Genomic DNA, 26,232 nt, shown 5'->3' on the forward strand with positions numbered 1-26,232 from the left:
AGCAGTGGCCGTGAAAAGAGCTTATCCAGTTCTCTCAATGATAAGGAGAGTAGCACCGCTGCTTCCCATCTTATCTCCTTGAAGCCTGGAAAACACTGGGCCTTCCTCTATGAAAGGAAACCAGATAATGTTGCCCGAAAATTTATTTTCCACGGGAACATTTAAAGCAAAGCACAATTGTAGTTTCACCTCAGGAGATACTCATAAATGTTGTGATACGATCCAAATATCAGTGAAGTCTTTATCTGATTGGCTGAAGCTCAAATCCATGAATACAGATTTCTCTTTCAATTTTTCCACTCAAGTGTCATCATAAGGAACAAAAAGGTTGAATCTCTAGTCAGTAACATCATCACCATATCAGTATAATAGTATTCACATATCTTGCTTCCTTCAATCTATTTTAATTGTTATTTTAATGGTTCAATTTATTTGTATTTCTCTTTCATATTATCTTATTTTAACATTTCCATCTGTTTGCTTTGTGTTTGTGCCAGGTTAGAAAAGAAGTATTTATTGTCCATGCAAAAAAACAAAAACACAGCTTAGTGTAAGTGCAGTCTGACTCTTTTCCGAAGTCCTTATGAATCCTCATTCACATCTTTCCTTGCTCTCATTATGTTTTCCACTGAGCTTGAGGAGAAGTGGTTGGAGGAAGTTTGTTGGCGTCTCTTACTTCGCTCATGAGGGAAAGTCCGATTCCAGGTCACTGCTTGTGTGTTTGACTTGTAGGTTTGTGTAATTCCTCATTCAATTCAAAATGAGCACAGTCAGTTATTTATTTACTTAGTGTGTCCAGTTGTCTCACACTAGTTGTTTTTGTAGTGTTTTCTACGTTTATTTCACGTCTGCCCTATGTGCCTTTTAAATAAAGTTTATTGAATTGACTGTTGGTACATTACCACCACCAGCTGTTGACCAGTGGAGCCGCAGGATGAGCTCCTGTGTACACATGATACAAATTAATAGAAAACTTCCCTCCAGAAAACTGACTGGGGTGAAACGAGGTCCCACGAGGTCCCTATAGGTTTAACCAAGAAAACTTCATACATGAAACATAAATGATCATTAGAGAAAAGCACTGACGGACAAGAAGAGAAACACTGGTGCTTTTGTCATTAACTTCTGTCACATGTTGATTCATCTCAAGTTTCCCTTTTGAGAATGAGGAAGCATCATAGAGAGTCTGATTGAACTAGAGGTGAAACCTCTTCACTGCAACCTGAGGACAAACTCGCTGTCACTCAGTGAACCTACATGTATAGGTATGGTCCACTTCACAGGTTAAACTAATGTTGGTCCACTTCACAGGTAAACTAATGTTGGTCCACTTCACAGGTAAACTAATGTTGGTCCACTTCACAGGTTAAACTAATGTTGGTCCACTTCACAGGTAAACTAATGTTGGTCCACTTCACAGATAAACTAATGTTGCAAATTCTCCTGGGAAAAAAACTGAAATCAGATCAGCTGATTTTGAAAATTGGGTGCTGGTCAGTAGCCTACTGTTGCCTCTGAACGCTCTGGGTTCAATCCCCAGTACCAGGATGGAGTTTGTATGTTCTCCCTGTGCCGGTGTGGGTTCTCTCGTCAGGTTCTCCTCCCGCTTCCTTCACAGTTGCTGACACAGCATTTACCTCTAAAACAGCTCTGCTCCGCTGTTCAACAAATAGCTTGCACCGATAAATAAAGGTAAGGAGCCTACTGCTATTATAACTTTTTAACCTTTTACACGCATCTCTTATTCATATATTTATTTTATTTTGTGTTTTAATACACTATGTGTTTTTATGTCTTTATGTATTTTTACTCAGTGTTTGTGATCTGTGTTGTTGTCTGTATTGTCTTGCTGCTGCTCTGTGACATTTTAAATTTCCCCTCGGGGATTAAATAAAGTATTTCTATTCTATTCTATGACTATAGGGATTATGGCAATGGGCCAATTTGCCAAAATGTTGAACTATCCCTTTAATGTGAGTGTGTGTTGTTTGTCTCTATACAGTATGTTGGCCCTGTGACAGACTGCTGTCACCTTGTACCAGCTGGGACTGGCTCCAGCCTGGATAAGCGGTTCAGACAGTGAATGGATGGATGAATAATGACCAGGTGTCTTGTAGGACAGAGGATGATACCACCTGAACACCTAAAGCCACCTAAAGACATGCAAACGGCCTCTCTCTCTTGTCAAACTGTGAGACACTCACTCAGTGAAGAGCTCCACCAGCTGCTGATGTCCTCTGCTCTCTGCCACACACGCTGCAGTGCGTCCTTTGGCGTCGGTCTTCCTCAGGGCCTCCTGGGCTCCCGGCTGCTGCAGGAGGAATGAAGCCACCCTCCTGAGGCCGTGGCTGGCAGCGAGGTGCAGCAGGCGGGAGAGCTGCTGGCTGTGAGAGGCCGCTGGAGAGGAAGCAGCCACAGAGGGGGGAGGGGTCAGAAAACTAAGAGTGTGGTGACATTAAAACTTCCCACAAGTGTTTCACGACATATTTGTGGAAACAGCATCTGAAAGGATCAAGCCTCTGAGTGGGTGTTTCATGGCGACACCTGAGTGCTGACTGAGAGTTGTCCTTACCAGGACATACCATCAACTTCCAAATTCCCAGTTAGGTGGCCTATCCTCTTTAAAGGTATAATGTGTAGGAATTCCCCCCATCTAGCGGTGCGGTTGCATATCTGAACGTATTCTTGATGTTGCATTCACGTTAAATCGGGCAGACGTCAGACAGACAACAAGTGGTCTGCCAGCACGAGGCAAAACAATACAGGCGTGACAATATGTTGTCATGGTGATGTATTGTTTACCTGACCCACGTTTTTACCGTCTTTCTCTCGTTGAGTAAAATGACATCCGGTTGGTTTGCCGACAGCCGTCTGCCTGACTGCACCTGAATGCAACACCAGTGCCTCCGTCCTTCCTCACACTACACAGTGGTGACAGTTTTAACAGGCCGAGCCCACAGCTCCGGTGAGTTTCTATGGTTACCTACGGTCACGCTGCCACTCAACATAAAAAATGACGATGCAACATGGCCGCCTCGGTTCGGTGCGTCGCCCACTTATGTATTTGTAACGACTTGTAACAACTCATTCTAAGGTACGAGAAAGCTTTTATTTGTATGTGGGTGTGATTCGACTTCAGTGAAATAGGCCTACGTATTTATGAAAGACATATTTGATTTTTGCTAATAAAAAGCCAAATAAGTTACACACTGGGGCTTTAAGACAATCAAACAGCCCGCTGCTGCTGAGTTTGCCCTTCACTCGTTAGCCTGGCAGGCTAATGCTAATGCTGATGCTAATGTCAACTGATGCTAAGACAGGCTAATACCAAACAGTGACTTGACTGATAGTAAAATAAAAGCATGCTGACTCACCGCTGCAGCTGTCCAGCAGGGTGGACGCATCCATCCAGTTCTCCTTGTGTGTCTCTGTGTTGCCTGTGTCACTGTGTGTGTCTGTTGCTGTGATAGTGTGTGTCTGGTGACACTTTTGCCTGTGTGTGTCTGTATGTGAGCATATGTGTGCAGTTCTGTGGTGAGGCGTGCTGAGATGTTTCAGGGCCAGAGCCAGGCTCTCATCCAACCTCTCACACTCTCTCAGATGGATCTGACACACACACACAAAATAACATTAATATACACAGGTCAAAGGTGACATTTGTCTCATGTCTTTCCTTCAGCCACATGTAAACAATTTTAAATGCAACATATTGACGTTCCATGCCTCCTCCCAGCTCATTACCTGCTCATCGTCCAATAGCAATGCCTCCTGAGGAGCTGTGTTGTCAAGCAGGAAGCAGGCCATGTCGAGGGCCAAGTCCTGCACACCAAACACACATAGATCAGTCATCATTACTTCATATGAGCACACAGAGCAAAGCTGAGACCACCACTGATTAACCAGGTTATGACCCCGTATCTGTTGTGGAGCCACTGTAAATAGCAGATATCCTCATTCTGTATCATTATTGTCATGTTTTTCCTTTTTCTTGTAAATGATTGTGTACAAGCTGACCAATGATTAGAGAAAAAACTACAAGACTGATGAGAGAAGTGTTGAGTGTACCAGCTGGTTCCATCAGATGTTAATACATGGTGTGGGTCCATTCTTAATGCACCAGGTTACATCAGCACTAGTTCTCTGAGAATCCTATTCAGATCCAAAATATTGATACTGTAACTGAAAATACCTGAATCTATATTAAAGCAGATATCAGTGGAATGTTTTTGTTAATATAAGTCCTAAATAGTCCTATTTTCCGTCAGCAATCACTTACATGAAGTATTTCAGCCTAAACACGAGTCTCTCCGTCACTCTGCTCTGCTGTAACCCGAGGAGAAAATTTTCCTTGTGGGATACAAGTGTTATCCAATGAGGAGAGAGAACGGCATGAAGGGCTGTGTGTGCAGCCAAGGGATGCGCGTGAATGTGGTGACGTAGCACGAGGACCAATTGATGCCTGACAAGGGCGGGGGCTGCTAACTCATGGTGCGTTCAAAGAAACTCGTACTTTGTGTTTTTCCTTCCTGTGAAGTCATACCAGTTCGATCTGGTACGAGTTCACGGGTCGGAAGTTACGAGTGGCCGTTATAGGGAACTTTCACAGACAACAGGATGGTAAAAACACGAGCTATGGGTTACCTGGAACGCTACCAAGTCGTAGTTGTGACTTGAAGCTGTAACTTACGGTTTCAAAAGCCTGCCTTGAACGCAGCATTAGCCGAAACGGCCGTGAAGCTGATATCTGCTTTAAGTCAGGATCTTGTCAATCAGAGCTGAAATGACTCAGGAAATCAGGGCCAAACCAAACTTAAAGGGATAGTTCAACATTTTGGCAAATTGGCCCATTGCCATAATCGCTATAGTCATAGCAGTAGGTTTGTTACCTTTAATAGCTATTTTTAGAACGGCGGAGCAGAGCAGCAGGCTGCTCAGAGCTACGCTACGGAGGCTAATGGGATTTTTCTTGGTTTCCCTCATCAAACTCATCAAATACACAACCTAACAACTCCAGAACGCTCTGGTGGACAAGTTGTGAGCTGCATATTCACCACGCTATGAGATAATAACAGAATATTATGAGACAGAGATGTTTTAGAGGGAAATTCATGCAAAACCGCTGATGCGCGTTGCGTTCAGGGACAGTTTTTCAGCAAGCAGACTCTGTATTTACCTCGAAAGCGGCTCAGTTTCGTAACGTTCCGTTATTATCTCATAGCGTGGTGAAAGTGCAGGTCACAACTTGTCCACCAGAGCGTTTTGGAGTTGTTGGATTGTGTATTTGATGAGTTTGATGAGGGAAACCAAGAAATCCCATGAGCCTCCATAGTGTAGCTCTGAGCAGCTCGCGGCTCTGCTCCGCCGTTCTAAAAATAGCTTGCACCGACAAATAAAGGTAAAGAACCTACTGCTATGACTATAGCGATTATGGCAATGGGCCAATTTGCCAAAAAGTTGAACTATCCCTTTAAAGCTAACAGCGGCTAACAGTGACTGCAGGATGTCTGGCTCCTTTCCATATAACATGTTGGTGTAAATCAGCTCAGAATCTAGTCATCTGCTCAGCTCTGAAAAGTAGACATGGTGCAAACAGATCTGCACCAGAGAATCCACCTTAAAGCTGGTACCTGAACAAAGCAGAAGGTCTCCTGGGAGTGTGACTTCACTGGCCCACCGGGCCGAGCCCAGTAAAGCGTCACCAGGACCTGCTCACACGCATTATGAGCTAAACACACACACACAAAGAGAGAGAGAGAGATTAGTTATGTTCTTTACAACAAAGTCAAAACAACTTTACACACACTCAGAGCTTGAGGAGCAGCAGATGTGTTCAGTCAGTATTATCGTCACAATCACACAACAGGCTCTACTGGTTCACTAAGAACACAAACACTGATGTTCTTACAGTCCACAATATGACATCACTTTCACTTTTCTAACAGGTCCCAGACAGGAAACAGCCCTGATCCTAGAAAATACTAAAGCTTTACATTTACTGAACAGGCGTGACTGGACCTGGACCGGATCATGTCATTAAGAGAGGAAGATGATTCACCTACATGTCAAACCACTCCTTTAGCTCACCATGTTTACTTGAACAGGTGTGTCTATTTCTGTTGTTCACTGACTATCCCTAGATCTTAGAGAGGAGGGGTGCAACTACGATTGGACAAAGAGTGTAAAAATCTGTCTCAGGGTGCCACAACATCATGTCTTATTGTCTAGTGACTACAAACCGGTGGTCCTAACGTCACATATCATGAAGACAGCAGGCCAGGCTATTTCTCCATCCTCTATGGACACAGGTTGAACTGGACTGTGACATACTGGAGTGGATGATGTCTTACTCTGTGTACCCACACGGAAAGAACCTATAGGTTTGAATATATGTGACATACATAAAATTGTCCGTTTTCATATATACGCATATATCCTATGCGCATATGAAACCTATATGCAGTTTATCTGTGCATATATGCACCATATTTTAGCATGTATGCGTATATATGAAAATGTCACATATATTCAAACCTATATTCAAACCTATAGGTTCTTTCCGTGTGGGTACAAAGACTTGAAATACAACTACATGTATGAGTCTTACCACAGAAATACCTGGCACAGCTTTTGTGACCTGAAACAGGTAGGAAGAGGAGCACAGGGATCTCACCCCACCATCAGTGAAGGGAGCAATAAGACCTGAACACCTCCAGGACTGAGGAGATGTTCATCAATTTTCAGAGGTCTACTGTTCAGACAGTCAACATATGATAGTTGAGAATATTACTGTCAGATATTGCCCCCCTCCTCCTCTATTAAATATGAAAGGAGGCTAAAAATCACAGGACATGAGTTTTGCACTGACCTGCTGTATCATCAGAACTGACATGTCATGTGATTTTCAGCCCCCTTTCATATCTAATAGAGGAGGGACAATACCTGTTAGGGCTGTCAGTTTTTAGAAAAATGAGGTTCGAACGATTATTGAATGACCCGTAATTCGTTCGGATATATTCGAATATTACCCCGCGGAGGTGCACGCCGTGACACCACACCAGCGGTTAATATGGGCACAGAAAGTAAACTGGCCCCGCTTCTCGGCTGTTCGCGGCCCTTCCGCGTCCGGTGGACGTTCCGCGGCGCTATGCAGGCACCGGGCACTGCAGCCAAAGACGGTAAATAGAGTATCTTTGCTGCAGCCTGCATATCGAGCAGGTCATTACTGCTCGAATACGAACTTTTCCCCCCACATTCGAACGAATATTCGAATGTCGAATAAAAAGTGACAGCCCTAATACCTGTAGTAAAAAACTTCACAGTATCATAATACTGAGTCAAACAACGTAATGTCTCTTGTGAGAATTTGATTAATCTTTATTGAAATCTCTTTTATCCTCTCCCCATAACTGACTTCTGTTTACAAAACTGCACCTCTACATTTGTGAATTTGCATATCTCAGTGGTGCAGCTGTGTGCGCTCGTCAGACAAACTGTCACCCAACTTCAAAGATTTTCACTCTTCTTGATGTCAATACTGCCTTCATACACCACATAGAGAAACAAGCACACATTTGTTTTGTGTGTGTGTGTGTAGTACCTGGACACACAGCCTGCAAAGTGATGTGACTGACTCTCAGGGTGCTGCTCACATGTCTCTGGGTGGATCCTGAGAATAAAAGATAAAACTCCACCTCCTCCTCCTCCTCAGCAGGACAGACATCATCATCGTCCAGCTGAACAGTCAACACACACTCCCCCTGAGATGAGACACAGATTCACATGTGGAAATACAGTTACAAACATACCTTTCTCACTTACAAAGACTGAATACTGGTCATAGACTCACTAGACCATGAACTTTAATCTAGCAGCACCAAACCACCAATTGGTTGTGGTTGACATTAACACTTGGTTTCCACAACACAAACATTTCAAGTGGAAACCAAGTGTTAATGTCAACCACTGTTTTGTGGACTGGCTTTTGAAGCAAGGAGTTTTTATTTTGGCTGCTGCCATGTTCACTTATTTGAAAGCTGAGGGAATAGTGTATATAGCTAGTTGTGTGATTATCTTATCAGAGGCTGTTTCTGTTTCCTCTATAAAACAATGTAGGCTATCTCCATCCAGCCATGGTCTTGATCTCTGAGGACTTCTTCCACCTGCATCACCCAGAGATGTGGGACCATGATGACAGTGGCAACCTAAGGATGATTAAAGGGATAGTTCACTCAAAATTGAAATTTCTCATTATCTACTCACCCTCATGTGGACTAAGGGCTGGGAGAAGTTTCAGAGTCCTCCGTGGCTTCACTGAGTTACAGCGGGTCTCGGCGTAGCAGTGCATGTCCATATAACGGTTGCAAATGGATACCACCTTTCTTCGTAACAAAAAGAATCGCGCGAGATTTGGACGGACCAGGAAGAGAAGCTTCCGCTACAAACAAGCTTGAAATATAGACTTATTTAATTTTTTTCGGAACAATTTCGCATTTCGGGGCTTCAATACAAGACGGACATTACATACGAGCAGCATGGAGGTATTTGGATGTTTTTTGGTGTGTCTTTTTGTTACGAAGACAGTTGGTATCCATTTGCAACCGTTATATGGACATGCACTGCTGCGCCGAGCCCCCCTGTAACTCAGAGAAGCCACGGAGGACTCTGAAACTTCTCCCAGCCCTTAGTCCACACGAGGGGGAGTAGATAATGAGTGCAATTTTGGGTGAACTATCCCTTTAAGGCTTAGAGCTGCCTGATACATCATTATTTATGGACATCAGTGACTGACACATGATTATAGCACAGACACTGATATGCAATGATATATGAATTTTGGGTGAACTATTCTTTTAACAGAGCTCACAGGTTTATGTTTATATCTATGTAAATCACCCTCACATCAGGTTTCACGTGTGATTCAATCCACCATCCAACCAGTCTTACCAGTGGTGAAATGTTTCAAAAAACCATCAAGACTCAACTTCAACAGGGACAAAATACTGCCCACAGTGTTCAATGGGATAATATTGTATTTTTTAATAATTGGCCATAACGTTGTTGAGTCTTACCACTTGTTCTTTCTTGTTAAAGCCACCAACCATTGTTTATCTGAACCTTGTCAGCAGTGGAAAGTGAAAAGTGAGCAATGAAGAGTGAACAGTGAGCAGTGAAGAGTGAAGACTGAGCACTGAAGAGTGAAGGCTGAGCAGTGAGCAGTGAATAGGGAAATTAAGATGTGCCAAACGAACAGATAAGACAATGTCATTATCACTGAAGAATTTGTATTACTGATGATGGTGTATTACTGATGATACTGTAACTGTGACTGTATTGATGAGTTTAGTTTATTATCTCTGTCCTGTAGGTAGGTGCTACACAACAGATTGTTGTGTTAAATGCTATCTTTCCATCATTACTCAGAAAGTAGAGAACAAAAGAGGAGATGCAGCTGTTACACTGCACAACAACCACAGAGGCTAACTGTGGCTAACGGAGGATTTGGTTATCTTTGAAATAGTCAAAACCAACCTGCACCAGCCCAACAACTGAGATGACGAGACAGCAGTGCAGGTCTGTGTGGCCTTGTTCAGACCTGGTAGGCTACTACTGTTCACATGGATCCTCACTGATCTGCCTCCAAATGTGGTCTGAGTGATCAGATTCTTGGGTGCGTTCTAGGGCTGTTCGATTAATCGATTTAAAATCGTAATCGCGATTATTTTGAATCGTAAAAACCGATTTTTTTTTAAATCGTAAAAATCGATTTTTTACTCTAACTAGGGTAATTACAGTAAGCCCCCGTACATGAATCTGGGCTGCGCTGAATTATGGTAATGACTGCTGCCTCCTTCCTCCCATCACGCTCTCCCACTGCTCTCCACACACACTGGAAACAAGCATGTCGGCATTTTGCTAAGACCAGTGAGGATTTCGTTGCCAAAAAGACCAACGGCCCTTTTCCACTACACAGTTACTCTGCTCTAGCTCTCACGGTCCATTAGGTCCATTTAAAAAGAAACAAACAGCACAAATAGTTTGTCATTTAACAAAAAAAAATCATAATCGTAATCGGAAATCGATTTTTCAGAGAAGAAAATCGAGATTTTATTTTTGAGCAAAATCGAACAGCCCTGGTGCGTTCACAACTGTACTTTGAGTTTACCACTTGAGATGGGATCAGCTGAGACAGATGTTTGTACCAGATGTGAACAGGGCCTATCATGACCTACAGCTGCATTGAGGTAACAGCATGCTGCAGTGTTGGGTACTCACATAGAGAGGAGCCTGTTTGGGGTTCAGTTTCATGGCGCTGGACTCTAGAAAAAAAACACAGGAGACAGAAACGTGAGCATCGACTGCCAGGAACACAAACTCATGACATAAAACAAGATGAGGCAGGAGGACACTGAGCTGAATGAGTCTGAGGCTCATCAGTTTACACAGACAATCTGATACAAAGAAATAGACAGTTTGAAACTTGTAGCAACATCTGACAGGTGAAAGGATCCGGGTGAAAGGATCCCTGAGAGTGTGACACTCCTGTTTCTGCGCACACTCTGAACACCTGAAACCATCACAGAGAGCCTGTAACACTGGTTCCTAATGCAAGGAAGGGATATTCAGCTGCCAGATATATCGGCATGTTTATTGGTGTCAGAGCTGGGCGTGTTCTGTGCTATTCATATCTGATTGGACTGACAGGTTCCCAGACACTCTGTCTTTGTCTACAGTAAGTCTACAGCCAGACTCTCCAGGCTGTTTTCATGAGGTTTCTGTCCACAGATGCAGAGCAACAGGTGGTGAGGTCGGTTACACCTGTGATCCGCCTTTCCTATGAATCACATCACAGCTCATCAGTGACGTGTTACGCAGCAGTCATTGCTAACAGCTGTCCTGACCGGGCAGCTTAAGTCGTTTTCCTGAAACACAGCTATGATTCTATATCATGTCACTTTATAATCACTCAACAACACTTTAAAGTATGTCTTAACTTGTATTATCATTATTTTTTATTCCTGGACCTGTGTTGTAACAATTAACAACTAAAAGTACATAATAACACATAATATAATGGTACATAATAACACCATTACCATTGTGTTATTATTTTCAGTGGTACAATTAACAGTTGTCGGTGCACTGTCGCAGGTTTCTTCCTGTCAGCCAAGTGTTCATGTAATTATCCAATCAGTCAATCATAAGGCAGCGCTGTATAAACTGTGTATACAACTCCTGTAGCTCCAGGTCAGGACATGTGACATGTTTGTGTCATGGTCTGTGGTGTCTCTTTTTATCTCGTTTTCTCTGTCAGCGGCGTTAAAGGGATACGCCAACATTTTTTTTCGTGTCTTGCCTCACTCCCCGAGTCCATGACAAGCAGATAGACACCATCCTTTCGACTGTGCGTGCAGTAACAAGGGAGATAGAGCCTGTATCACCTGTAATTAGCATAGCTCAAATGCTGGAAGTGTATGGGTAGTGTTAGCCTGCCTCCACCTAAAGTCATCAGAGAAACTCTTCAGCAACTCTAAACAGAAACCGGCGGGCCGATCTTCGTCTCAGAGCTGACAAAACTCTCCGGTAAGGCATCTTGAGCGGTCAAATGCCGGTAACGGGACCAGATCGGTCAAAACGGAGGGTTCAAGCAAAGACGGTTTATTTTGGTTCAAGCTAGCTACATCGAGGGTAGGTTAGCTTCCTATTTCAAAGTAAAAGCACAAATTCTATCGTCATGGTTTTCTGTATGTAAAGGGCCACGGGTGTTTTATTTTGTGAAAGTAACCGGAAGTGCGTTGGTCACAACGGCTAGCTTGAGTAGCGCCGAATTCGTCCAAACAAAATTGTAAACAGCTGGTATTTAGACAAATTAACGACACACTGCTGATCTAAACGGCTACTTTCTCGCCTAAAAATGTTTGAAATGTGGATAAAGTGATATATTTACAGAGTTTAGAGATAAAATGAAATCAGCTTCTGACTGCTGATTTCGGCTCAGGGAGAAGGCAGGCTAACACTACCTATACACTTCCAGCATTTGAGCTAAGCTAATTATGGGCGATAGGGGCTCTATCTCCCTTGTTACTGCACGCACAGTCGAAAGGATGGTGTCTATCTGCTGGTCATGGACTCGGGGAGTGAGGCAAGACACAAAAAAAATGTTGGCGTATCCCTTTAAGATAGTGTGAACTCTGATGCTGTACTTTCTGTGGAAGAGCAAGGAGTGGTAGCCACACAGCACATTCCTGGGTTCCCCTGGACCAGGAGCAAAACAAAGGTCATTAGTGGTCTGATACAGATCTTCATCTGTCTTAAGTGAGTCTGGCTCAGGTGAGGTCAGGAGACTGCAGCCGCCAGAAGCAAAGATCATGGTGACAGACATAGTGACAGACACTGACTTGGGGTCAGCACCAAACATCTGCACTGATGTATTTGCTCCATTCATGACCAGGAAACAGAGGACCCTCACAAGTTGTTCTCACACACTCACAGATGATGATCTCATCACCCCACCCACACACACACACACACGCACGCACACACGCACACTGTCTGATTGTTCCTGACAGAAACACGGCTGTTCATGCTGCTCATACATGAGTGTGAGGGCGGCTCACGTGATCTGAATGATGGAAAAAGAGATGTCATTCTGTCTGATGACAGTCGTATACCCAGACGCAGAGGTCCACAAAAAAACAACAACTGTAAATCTCTTGTAAACCATGCTTTAACACAACTGTAAACTTCCTGGAAACAACCTATACACTTCCTGGGAATGCTCTGGAAACTTCCTGGAACCAACTACAAACTTCCTGGAAGTAACACCAAAATCACCTTTAAACCAGCACCTGTAGACTTCCTGTAACCACCTGTAAACTTCCTGGAAGCAACCAATACCTTCCTGGAAGTAACTTAAAAACCTCCTGGAGTCAACCTATTCTTCCGGTAACCACCTGTTACACACCTACAAACCACACAAACCACCTGTAGCAAACCTGTAAGGAAACAGCTGTATCTCAAATCTCTGGGAAGACTTTGTTGGAAACATTAAATAAGAAAAAGGAGGAGTCAATGAACCCACTGTCAGTGAGCTTCATCCTCTAGGGAGCATGACTGCACTGCATCAATGTCCTCTCAGACTGTGGCCTGACTGAGTCTGACAGAGACAGGGTAGAACTGTACACAACAGAAATCACAACATCTTCATTTGATATTTTGGTCTCCATTGCTGATGTGATCAGTGACACCAAACAGGGTCACCTCATATTTCTGTCTTCTTCACTTCTGTCTCTATGTAGAAAAAAATGCAGATAAATCAATGGCCAAACAAATTTACGGATGCTCAGCCATCTAGCTAATCTCCTACCATTGTCTTGGAGGTTGTTCTGGGCAAACTCAGCAGCTGATTGGTTCACCTAGGGTTGTCAGCTGATGCTGCTCACCTGTATAAAAGCTAGACCATTTATTCATTTGATCTCTCCTACTTCCATCTGCTGACATCCGTTTTGTTTTTTTCTTTTATACCACTTATCCATTCACTGCCTCCACGACTAAACTTGCAGGCTTCCACATCTCAGTGTGTGTTTGTCTTGTGTTTTAGATCTTGGTTTGACTTTATGTGATCTCCTTTCTCCTCTCACATTCACTGAGCCAGTTTGTGACACAGAGGATCAGACTGGTGCTGAGGCCTTCACAGTCTCAGGAAGCAGAGATCAGCTTCATCACCTCTGCCTTCACATCCAGAGCTGCAGTGAAGAGCCGCTGAGATACTTCAAGTCTCTATATAAATCAGCTGTAGCTGGTCTAATTATAGGAGATTCACTCAGAGAGGTGGAAACTACAGCAGAGGCATGTATTATCACACTGCAGTCACCTCATCATTCCAGACATACAGACTTGACAGCTCATTTTAAAACATTTACACAGACTCTGATTGGTTTTCTGCTCTGTTGTCACCTACATATCCGGATCAGCACGAGCTATGGGATGAGGATTCACCCTCTTCCTCTGAAGACCTCTGTTGAAACACTTACACTTTCATTCATCACCACACACTGCAGTTATTTCAAACACTCCAAAACTGCTCCATAATTTCAGCGATGAACCAGCTGAACTCTGCGTCATCACACGTTTGATTGTTTTGTCTCTTTAGAGCCACAGCTTCACTCTGTGACCTCTAATCAGCATCACCTCCAGCAGTTGACAACAACAGCTGTTGTCAGAGACACAGCTGTTTTCAGCCTCTGTCCTCTACCTGCTGTCACACTCAGAGAGCAGCTGGTTCAGCAAGCAAGCTTTATTTAGCACATTTCAGCATGTGGAAGCACAATGTGCTTTACAGAGCATTCCACAAGGCAGTTACCGTAATAAAAACAGTAATGGGCCACCAAAAATTAAGATTAATACAAATAAATAAAATAAAATAAAAACACAGTTAAAACAATTAAAACACAATTAAAACAATACAACACGGTTATAACAATAAACATGAATAAATAAATCATTAAATAAAAGTAAAAATACAATTAAACTGTGGAAAATTTGGTCACAAAATTATACAGGTTATTCATACAGAATAAATATGAAATCTACATTAACATTGGGTTCAGGCAAAGTGGAACATAAAAAATCAACACTTGCTCCCGCACTCACTTGAAGCTCTTTTATTTAGTCAACGTTTTGGTCTACTGACCTTCAGGCAAAGTAGAGACACCACAGAAAGGATGATCAATCTATGAGAAATGTGTCTTGAAGCAGTATCCTGTTTTAATGAGTCCAGTGAAAGTGAGTCCTGGAGCCTGCTTCACTTATCAGGACCACACAGGAAGAAAGCAGTCTTCCCTAACTCTCTGTTCACACACGGATTAAACAATCTGATGTTAGTGAAGATGTCATACAGATGAAGATGCCTCAGAGTGCTTTGTACATACACAAGAGGCAGCCATGCTCTCTGTGAATAGAAAGAGAGGGCCATCCCACTATTTTGTATAAAGTGCAATGCAATTACAGAGCACAGTGAAACATCACGTGGCTTCAACATGGCATTAATGTTTAAAGGGAGAGTTCACCCAAAATTGAAATTTCACTCATTATCTACTCACCCTCATGTGGACTAAGGGCTGGGAGAAGTTTCAGAGTCCTCCGTGGCTTCTCTGAGTTACAGGGGGTCTCGGCGTAGCAGTGCATGTCCATATAACGGTTGAGAACGGAGCTCACTTTTCTTCGTAACAAAAAGACACACCAAAAAACATCCAAATACCTCCATGCTGCTCGTATGTAATGTCCGTCTTGTATTGAAGCCCCGAAATGCGAATTTGTTCCGAAAAAAATTAAATAAGTCTATTTTTCAAGCTTGTTTGTAGCGGAAGCTCCTCTTCCCAGTTCGTCCAAATTTGACGAACCGGGAGGAGGAGCTTCCAGAAGCTTCCACTACAAAACAAGCTTGAAAAATACTTTTTCGGGACAATTTCGCATTTCAGGGCTTCAATACAAGACATACATTACATACGAGCAGCATGGAGGTATTTGGATGTTTTTTGGTGTGTCTTTTTGTTAGAAGACAGTTGGTATCCATTTGCAACCGTTATATGGACATTCACTGCTATGCCGAGACCCCCTGTAACTCAGAGAAGCCACAGAGGACTCTGAAACTTCTCCCAGCCCTTAGTCGACATGGGGGTGAGTAGATAATGAGTGAAATTTCAATTTTGGGTGAACTATCCCTTTAACATACAGTAGGACAGGTATCATTAGAGATTGTAAGTACAAGACTTATTCCTGTACTGAAAGCCTTTTTTTTTTTAAGGTGATCCACATGGGTGGATGATGCATCTTACCAACTGCACAGGTATCTATAGGTGACAATTTCAATGTGTTCACTGTGTTCTACCAAGACAATGATGGGAACTAGGAGAACAGCTTCCATTCAGTCTTATTGGAATTCAAGACACGTTCATAAGACACGGGAATGCAGTGGCCAAAGCTGTGGGGTCTGAATAGAAATCATGTTTAGGCCCTAAAAAAGGCCATTCGTTTTGTACATACAAGTTCCAATACATGAAGAGAAGACTCAGTCAGGCAACTAGTCTTCACACATCAGTAACCGTGTTTTACTGTGTAGAGGAAGGTTTCAAAATATTTGTTGCTGATGCCAGTGTCACCGGTAAAGATGCACTACAGTGATATGGACTGTAAACACACACAGTGCAGGAATGTGCCGGAGATGAGATTTATAAAACATCTGTGTGCACACAGCTTTTTACTGTGTTATCTAGTGGGCATGGTTTCATTGATCGGAAATAAAAGTAGTAAACACATAAGTGTTGTGTGTAGATGGAGCTTAAGATACAGTATACTGCTGCACAACTGAGGACGCACAACGCCACTCTGAGGCAGCCATAAAGAGTGCTGAGCCACACACACACACAGTTGTGGGGAGAGGAGCAGAGAGCCTGTGCCTCCACAACTTGTTGTAATTATGTGTTATACAAGCGATGTTGACTCTGAACACAGAGACTAACTCAGCTGGTCAGATGGTATGTCTGGTATGGAAGGAATGAGACAGAGAGGGAGACAGGGGGAGGAGGGGGACGGGAGGGAGGGAGCAGTGGAGCAGCAGCTGCTAATCCTGCCTTCAGCCACTGTCCTCTGCTGCTCACAGAGCTACAGAGCTGCTGCACACAGAGCTGCTGCACAGAGCTGTTCTCACAGAGCTGCTGCACAGAGCTGCTCCTCACAGAGCTACAGAGCTGCTACACACAGAGCTGCTGCACAGAGCTGTTCCTCACAGAGTTTTTCCTCACAGAGCTGTTCCTCACAGAGCTGCTACACACAGAGCTGCTGCACAGAGCTGCTGCACAGAGCTGCTGCTCACAGAGCTGTTCCTCACAGAGCTGTTCCTCACAGAGTTGTTCCTCACAGAGCTGTTCCTCACAGAGTTGTTCCTCACAGAGCTGTTCCTCACAGAGCTGCTCCTCACAGAGCTACAGAGCTGCTGCACAGAGCTGCTCCTCACAGAGCTGCTGCACAGAGCTGCTGCACAGAGCTGTTCCTCACAGAGCTGTTCCTCACAGAGCTGCTACACACAGAGCTGCTGCACAGACCTGTTCCTCACAGAGTTGTTCCTTACAGAGCTGTTCCTCACAGAGCTGCTACACACAGAGCTGCTACACACAGAGCTGTTCCTCACAGAGCTGTTCCTCACAGAGTTGATCCTCACAGAGCTGTTCCTCACAGAGCTGCTGCACACAGAGCTGCTGCACACAGAGCTGCTGCACAGAGCTGTTCCTCACAGAGCTGCTACACACAGAGCTGCTGCACAGAGTTGCTACACACAGAGCTGCTGCTCACAGAGCTGTTCCTCAGAGCTGTTCCTCACAGAGTTGATCCTCACAGAGCTGTTCCTCACAGAGCTGCTGCACACAGAGCTGCTGCACACAGAGCTGCTGCACAGAGCTGTTCCTCACAGAGTTGCTACACACAGAGCTGCTGCTCACAGAGCTGTTCCTCAGAGCTGTTCCTCACAGAGCTGCTGCACACAGAGCTGCTGCTCACAGAGCTGTTCCTCACAGAGCTGTTGCACACAGAGCTGCTGCACACAGAGCTGCTGCTCACAGAGCTGTTCCTCACAGAGCTGCTACACACAGAGCTGTTCCTCACAGAGCTGCTGCACACAGAGTTGCTGCACAGAGCTGCTGCTCACAGAGCTGTTCCTCACAGAGCTGCTACACACAGAGCTGTTCCTCACAGAGCTGCTGCACACAGAGTTGCTGCACAGAGCTGCTGCTCACAGAGCTGTTCCTCACAGAGCTGCTACACACAGAGCTGTTCCTCACAGAGCTGCTGCTCACAGAGCTGTTCCTCACAGAGCTGCTACACACAGAGCTGTTCCTCACAGAGCTGCTGCACACAGAGCTGCTGCACACAGAGCTGCTGCACAGAGCTGCTGCTCACAGAGCTGTTCCTCACAGAGCTGCTGCACACAGAGCTGCTGCACACAGAGCTGCTGCACACAGAGCTGTTCCTCACAGAGCTGCTGCTCACAGAGCTGTTCCTCACAGAGCTGTTCCTCACAGAGCTGCTGCACACAGAGCTTCTACTTACGGAGCTGCTGCAAATAGAGCTGCTTCCAGGGGTGTAGATCTGATGTCAGGATTGGGGGGGTAGGGGGGCATGTTTTTCAGAAATTGGGCGGGACATGTCCCCCCTGTCCCCCCCGGGATCTGCACCCATGGCTGCTTCACACCGAGCTGCTGCACACAGTGTTGCAGAGTCACACTCTTCCAGCTGTTCTGGCCTAATTATAACACACCTCTGCAGCTCCAGATGCTGCTGCTGCTGCTCTGCATCAGTACAGACCCCTAACTCCTACAACCCTGACCCCTCACAGACCCCTGGGTCTCTGCTGTTGCAGCTGTGGAGACGGGAGCCTGAATATAGACGGTCAAACACAGCTCCACTTCCTGTTCAACCAAAGAATAAGTGTAAGCTATGCTACTTAAAGTATCACAAAGGCTTGGGTTTGCCAGTTATGGATGCCACAGAAACAACCAGAGAGAATCCCATCACCTGTAACTCCACCACACATTCATTAGAGTAGAGTAGAGAAGCAGAGAATACTTTATTCATCCCTAGGAGGGAAATTCAAATTAGTCCAGTAGCTCACACGACAATGACACAAAAAATAAAGAAAGATGGAGCAGGGCCGCCGGATGGAGCAGGGCCACCGGGTGGAGCAGGGCCGCCGGATGGAGCAACAACAATTAACAACAATGACATCACTTGCTGTCTGTGATGAGAGCACTGCAAGCTCAAGATATCAGTGTCGTTCTTACACAGTGCAGTAAACTGCAGATTCAGACTTTGTTTATAAGTAGGCCTGGGACGATAACAAATTTTGCTGGACGATATATTGTCCCACAAATTATTGACGATAAACGATATTATTGACACATTTTTTGAGAACAAATTAATTACCACTAATATAATAATAATATTTCATAATAATGCAAGTAGACCCTTTTAAATGTGATAAACTTTTATTTCTCTGAGTATTGTTTTTAAACATTGTAATTGGAATGACAAGAACTTATATAGCTACTATCCTAAATAAATAAAATAAACAAAAAATAAAAAAACAGTGCAGTGCAGCTCTTCTGTCATAACTTTACGTGAAGCTCCACTTTTCATTCAAACAAACTAATGTGACTTCCACACATGACATGTAAGATTTAATCAATGAGACTAGCATTTATCTCCTATAAAGTATTAAACCAGCCGGCGGTAAACCTCTAAAAACCTGCTGATAAGTTTTCTTAGTCGTTTTCTCCCCCAATGACGGAGGTTGACCGGCCCGTGAGCTGCTGCAAACGGCTGCAGACTGTGGGAAGCCCCGCTCCTCCTGCTCGCTGCTACCACATTAGCTCCAAAAACGTCGGAGGAAATCTCCTAACAGGCGATATGTGGATAAACTGACCACAGACTGGGGCCTAAACTGTGACTTTCTCGCATGAAAAAATATTAAAACTGTAAAAAAGTGACGTGTTAACAGCGCGGCAGCAAGACGGTAAAATAATTAGCTGCTTAGCTTTACAGCTAGCGCTGCCGGTTGCTGCCAAATGCATTCTGGGAAACAAAGATCCTGGATGACTGAAAAGAGGGTTCACTCCTTTCATTCTGCAAAACAAACGGCCCAGGTGCTGAGACCGATGCACAGAGTGAAGCCTCTTGTCATACAGCCTGGTTGGAGGCCAGAGACCAGGAAAACAAATACGTGCATGCACATGGCGATTTATCGAGGCCGGAAAAATGACCGAGTTCATTTTCATTTATCGTGCGATTAATTGATTTATTGATTATCGTCCCAGGCCTATTTATAAGTTATCATACTGTTAGTGATAATTCATTCTGACCGAGCTGAGGCTAGCCAGTTAGCATGCTAACTTAAGTAGAAGAAAAGTCGGTTAACACTGATGTTTCTCTGCACCTCTGGACACAGCTGTTGAGTAGGGGATGGTGTTTGATGCTTCTAAAACTAGTGAGTAAATGCTTATGTTAGCTAGATTACAATAGCAACACTTCTTGCATGCAGCTCCGGTAACAATCACTTCCATTCTGCACCATCACCATCAGAGTATCAGCTGTCAGTCAGGATTCATCACTGACATGTCCCAGTGCAACAACAGATCTGAGTCTTATACATGATGTGGTGAATCAGTCAGCAGCTAACAACGCCTCTTCATTACATAATAATTACTGAGTCACAACACACACATCCTCTGTTCAGCCTCATCAGGATCAGCTCCTGACGGATGATGATGCTAAACACACATCCCATGGTCTGGGCTCTGTGGGCGTTCATTAATGGACTTGGTTTCCAGTGTGTGAATGATTCAAAGACTCAGTCTGACAGAATTTGAAAAATGATGCACAATGAGGAAGCTCCACAAAGACTCTGTGTTGCACAGTCAATTAATCACTCTGCTTTAAGATTTATTACCGGAGGTAGTTCAGGGTTTTTTTTTCACTTAGACCCCAATGCCAAGGCTGGTACGTCCGCTCTTTAAGTAAGGCCTGAAAGCAGTGGGTTTTAGCCACTGATGAAGCTCCTATTGATATTTTACCCTGTTATATAACTTCACTGCTTCCTTCTAATGTGGGCTCTTATCAAACAGTCAGGGGATTCAATGACTGTGCAGGTGCTGGCAGTAAACTTGGAGGATCCCCTTTTTCTTATAGTGAACCACTGAAGCAGAATACTCTTTACTCTTTGAGAATACACTTTAAATCACACTTCCACATGTTCTTGTTTTAGCTTATCTGAACTCCATTATTTTAATATTTTAATAATTGTTGAGGTTTTTTATTCATTCATAATGTTTTTGTGGCTTTTATTGTGTCTCCTGACACTTTTATGTATGAGCTGCTTAACATCGTTGTTTCTCATGTCTACGACATCTTAATTTATCCCTTGCGCTGTAAATGAGTCCCTACCCCAATGAAGTCCCCAGTTAAAATAAAGGTAGAATGAATGAATGAACCACTACTGTTGCCAACGAGACGCCATTCTAAATTACATTCTGCATCACCCTTCTGTCATGCAACCAAGAAGGCTGACTCAGTTCACACGGACTCAGTTATTGTGTTGAACTAGTTGACTTCCTGTTTCTGATTGACCTTCTGAGCTGCTTTTTTCCAGTATGTGTCTCAGATGCGATCAAAATGAAACTTAACCTATACTCTTGTGTGTGCTGTGAAAGTCTCATCTGGAACTAAATTACACTGTGCTGTTGACCGGTTGAGCCGCAGTATAGAGAGAGTGTGGCGCAGAGTAAGAGCCAGCGGCAGCCTCTGATTTTACAGCTGTCAGACTGGGTTATCTATCAGACAAAGGAGACATAATCTCTCTCTGTCTGCCTCTGTCCCTCACTGGACCACATTGTCCAACACCTCAGTGGACTACAGTCACAGTGGGCAGGAACTGATCACACAGGGCCATCATTGATTCTGTTAGTTCACCCGTCACCGGTCGACTTTAGTGGACGAGCCTCGTGCAAGAGCAACATGTCCTCTCTTTAGCTGATTATGTTAGTCATTCTGATAAAGGGATACTTCACCCAAAATCAATAATTCACCAATTTTCTACTCACCGTCATGCCAAGGAAGGGTTTGGAGAACTTTCGGAGTTATCAAAACGCTTTAGGAGTTCCAGAGAGGGTCCGACTGGGGACGGATTTTCATATAATGGCGGCGGATAGAGTTCACTTTTGAATCGTCCAAAACACACACTATGAAACATCCAAATACCTCCATACTGCTCGTCTGTACTCGAAGTGTCCTGAAGCCGCCACATGAAAAAGTTGATCGGAATTTCTTTTTTTTTTTAAAGGGACAACGAGGAGTTTTGGAAAAGCGAAGCGTTTTCACACAACATTTATGAGCCTCCGCGCACCGTGAAATTCTTTGACCGGCGCAAGACAGACTCATGTTTTCATTCATGTTCGAAGACGATCACATACCGTCGTAGTTCCGACCATAAACGGTGATTCGGCTGCGTTATTCTCATGACCACATTCTCATCGCCACAAAACCGAAAGTAAAGAAACGCTGGTTGGCTCGCCCAGCATTTCCACCACCACTAATAATAACAAAATAACGATTGAGACAAAACAATATATTTATCGAAAATGGGCCCATTAACAAGTGTGGGTAGTGTAGATTCATCCACATTAACGTGAGACTTTTTTATTGTCGCTTTTTTTTTTTGCTGGAGAAACTCCTCGTTGTCCCTTTAAGTTCTCCAAACCCTTCCTTGGCATGACAGTGAGTAGAAAATAGGTATCCCTTTAAATGACCTGGTGTTACAGGTACCAGCCGTTCATGGTCCTCAATCACCTTATGTCCTTATTATGGGTTGCTAAATGTTGAGGTCAATGAACTGCCATCACTTCCTGTCGCTCCGGTGGCCCACTCCTCTCTTGCTGGATATATTGTGGAACAAATCATAGAGACTTTGTTTATTATCAGGTTCAGGACTGAAGACACAGACAAGTCCAACTGCACAAGGCCCTGCTCCTCACACCCTCCATGTCTTATACTCAGGTGAACTTTGTCCCACAACAACTTGTCTTTATCATCCTCATCACCATCAAACTAGTCATAATAATGTTGCTAACTCATAAACCAGGAACATTCAACAAATTATTCGAAATATTTAACAATTTTAAACACCCTTCATTAGCAGGAGGATATAGTATATAACCTCTGGCTGGACCTGGATCAGGCGAGTCATACCAGAGAGCTGAACTACCACAGATATGTCTGACATCATTTTAGAGTCTGTCCACTGACAGCTTTGTCTTCGTCTTTCCACTGCAAACTGCATTAGTCACCGTTCTTCAATAGTACCAGTATATATTTTCAGAAAATACAGGATCCTTATGAAAATGTGTGCAGCGCATATTGTGAAGCTGAAGATGTTTCCTGAATTTGCAGGGTGTTTGGAAACCGTATGCATGTTTTGTCAGGCTGCAGGGTGTTGAGCTCTCCTCCACCTTAAACACCAGCAGGTGTTAGAACTGGACGTGTCAACTCTTCCATGATGTCAGTATCAGCCTCAGACAGCCTTTATCAGTGCAGTGGTGGACACTTCAACAGTCCTCTGGTGTGAGGGTGACACAGCAGGTTGATGGAAGTGTAGCAGAGGTGTTGAGCTGGTTGACGTCTCGAAGGCCTCAGAGTCTGATTCACATCATGTTCACCCACCTACCAGCTGGAAGGGCTGGCCTGGGAACAAACTGAAACATCACAGTCCACAGCATCGTCTGTATTCATTTAGCTCCTTGTGTTCCAGTATTTCACGGTGATGTCCATCCACCTGACTGAGACGGAACTAATTTTCCAAAGCACCTGCTCCAAACCTGAAGCAAGCGTAGCAAAACTGGAGTACATTAACCTGCCTGAAAAAGTTTAGAACGGGGGTCCTGGTATAGAACCGGAGCAGCAGTGTGTTGATCGGCAAGATGCTGATGTACACCTACCGCAATTCCATGCTGAAGCCGACCAAAGGCTCTTGGATCGAAGTCAACTGTGTTGTGTGGTGGTGAACGGCATCTTAGCCAGTGGTTGTAATCTACTGTACATAGGGTTGCAAAATTCCGGGAATTTTCAAAGTTGGAAACTTTCCATGGGAATTAATGGGAATATATGGGAATAAATCCAAAATGTACTAAATTGAAGGTTGGCCCTTAATAAGTGGTAATATTTTACTCAACATTCATGTTTTTGTTGTTCAGTAAAAGAACTGATTGCTCATACAAGAATTAAAACTTGATAAAGTTCTACTTACAAATAAATCTGTTGAAATGTCATGTTTTTTAATTGTATTATTTTGCATGAATGTCTGCTTATGACAAAACAAAATTTACAATTATGTTTGGATATGATACAGTTTGTTTAAATTACCCCCAATTTCCAGTTAATAAATTCCCAATAATTCATATAAATTACCATAATTCCCATGGAAAGTTTCCAATTTGGAATATTTCCAAAATTCCCCAGCTTAACTTCCCATGGAAAGTTTCTGAAAATTTACCGGAAATTTTCCGCCCCTTCAACCGTAACTGTACATGAAGCATGTCCTTATGTTGACTGACAAACTACACCGAGATGAGACACAGAGGTTGTCACGGATACTAAACCTCATCAGTCACCAATCCCACACCAATTACTGTTACACTATTAACTCTGTAAGAGGAAACACTTTTAGAGGTTAGAGGTAGTTTAGCATGGTGGTGACACTGGGGTCAGTGAAGCAGCTACTTCTGCTGATGGTTATGTCAGTGATGGGAGAACGGGGAAATCCTATTGGTTGATTGTGGGGGGAACCAGGGTGAAGGTAAATCTAGGTTATCTATGCCACAGTCTGATATCATCAAGACAAAACCATTAAATAATCAATTAATGCAGTCGTTGTAAATAAATGGCAACACAAAGTCAAATCAGAACCCTGGTTTGCTCAGGAGATTCTTGAGGGCAAGACACAGTCACTTCCTGTCACATCTGGAGACTGTGATCTGATTGGTGCTGCCTCGCTCTGTACCAGAACATTTTCCAATGGACCACATGACTGTGAGCGAGGCTGATGGAGCTCAGCTAACCGCTGACACTGAACAGCTGATTACCTCATCACCCACCCATCCCTCTGGAACCTCTGGGTCTAGAAAGTCACCATGTGATCACGTCACGACCTCGGGCCGAAGCTTTCCTCGTCACAAACCTTTGATCTGACTGTCACACCAGCTACCCTCTGTTCAACCTATCAGAAGCCAGAAACCAGCCAGAAAACAAACTCTGGTGACTCTGTCCCAGGTTTGGACGGAGTGCTTTTTTTACCCTTTGGTTAAACAAGATTATTCTTCTTCATACTGTGTCAGTTCAATACTGGATCAATGATGTGATGTGTATCATAAGGTGTGTGTGTTCACCTCTGACAGAGTGAAGAGTGTGTGAACCGAACAGCAGCTGGTGGGCTGGGCCGTCATGTGACCTCCACAGTCTGTTGCTGCCACTCAGCCGTAGCCGCCTCTACACTGACTGTTTACAGATGCACTGATGAGTCAGACACACACACACACATGCATGTGCACGTACACACACACACAATGGGATGTAATTAACATTACTGTAGGGTCTGACACATCTCCAAGCAGCCTCCCTGTGGGCTCGGTATCAGATGAAAGAAGGCTGCAGAGCCAACGAGCCTCTTCTCCTTAACACAGATATCTGTCAGGGAAATCCTTCAGCACACATTTGATAAGGCTTAGTCAGGCTCAGATGAGTCCATGCCTTATATGTTTATGTCTCTCTGTCTCTCTCTCTCTCAAGCCCTGCCACTGCTGCTCTCTGTGGGAATTGTGATACTGTGTATTATGATTTTGTGCTACACAAATAAATTAAATTTAAATTTAATTAACATGGAGACAGACTTTACAAACACGGTTACTGATTTATGCACTCTGCTAACGTCACGGAGCCGAAGCTTTTGTCAGACCGAATGAAACATGAGCAGCAAACTGGGATCAACTTTTTACCATCTAATAATTATCATTCCACATTTCCTGCACTGTGGATCCGTCCATGACGTGTTCATCCTCACTTTATTTTCCCTTTCTCTCCGTCTGTGAGTGTGAAGCCTCAGACAGACCAACCTAGTAATCCTGCTCCCTCTTTAGTTCAGCCTGTTCTGTCTCATTATTTTGTACCATCGTGTTTTTTTCCAGCCTCACGGTCGTTTGTCTTCGATGTCTTCAATGTTGTATGTGGACTGGTATGTTGGAAGAGAAACTTTCAAAAGTCAAACACCTAGTTCATTATTGGTCTCAGAGTGATTTTGAATACAGCTCTGTATTCACTCTGTATCTATTTTCTTTTATTTTACTTTTTTAGTCTTCTTTGCTCCTGCTTTTAACTCTGTGTTTTTTGTTTTTATGCTGTTTTATGCTCTTCTGGGTTTTTTTTTATGTTTTCTCTTTATGTAAAGCACATTGAGTTGCCTTGATATGAAATGTGCTATATAAATAAAGATGCCTTGCCTGTGTTTTTTTTAGCTTACTGATTTACTCAATCTCTAAAACTGAGTGATGGGGCACAGAATTAAACGTCATTAGTGGCAAAATACATCCGATCAATTTTACTTCTTTGTCCATTTTATCCCTTTTCTTAGGATGTAGTTACTAA

At 43.7% G+C, this 26,232-nt stretch overlaps 1 protein-coding gene across 2 annotated transcripts in view; it reads right to left on the bottom strand.

Annotated features, from left to right (window-relative positions):
* LOC310987493 (uncharacterized protein) overlaps positions 1-26,232 on the bottom strand; it is a 102,986-nt gene that overhangs the window by 70,258 nt on the left and 6,496 nt on the right. For both annotated transcript variants that reach the window (XM_083973776.1, XM_083973775.1), the window contains exons 2-7: positions 10,273-10,316; positions 7,598-7,757; positions 5,628-5,725; positions 3,742-3,819; positions 3,375-3,606; positions 2,205-2,397 (exon numbers count right to left, since the gene is read on the bottom strand). In XM_083973776.1, coding sequence (XP_083829902.1) covers positions 2,205-2,397; positions 3,375-3,606; positions 3,742-3,819; positions 5,628-5,725; positions 7,598-7,757; positions 10,273-10,305 — 794 coding nt within the window. In that variant the 5' untranslated portion in view covers positions 10,306-10,316. The remainder of the gene's footprint in view (positions 1-2,204; positions 2,398-3,374; positions 3,607-3,741; positions 3,820-5,627; positions 5,726-7,597; positions 7,758-10,272; positions 10,317-26,232) is intronic.

The sequence above is a fragment of the Trachurus trachurus genome (genome assembly GCF_905171665.1).
Source record: "Trachurus trachurus genome assembly, chromosome: 6".
Taxonomy (NCBI): domain Eukaryota; kingdom Metazoa; phylum Chordata; class Actinopteri; order Carangiformes; family Carangidae; genus Trachurus; species Trachurus trachurus.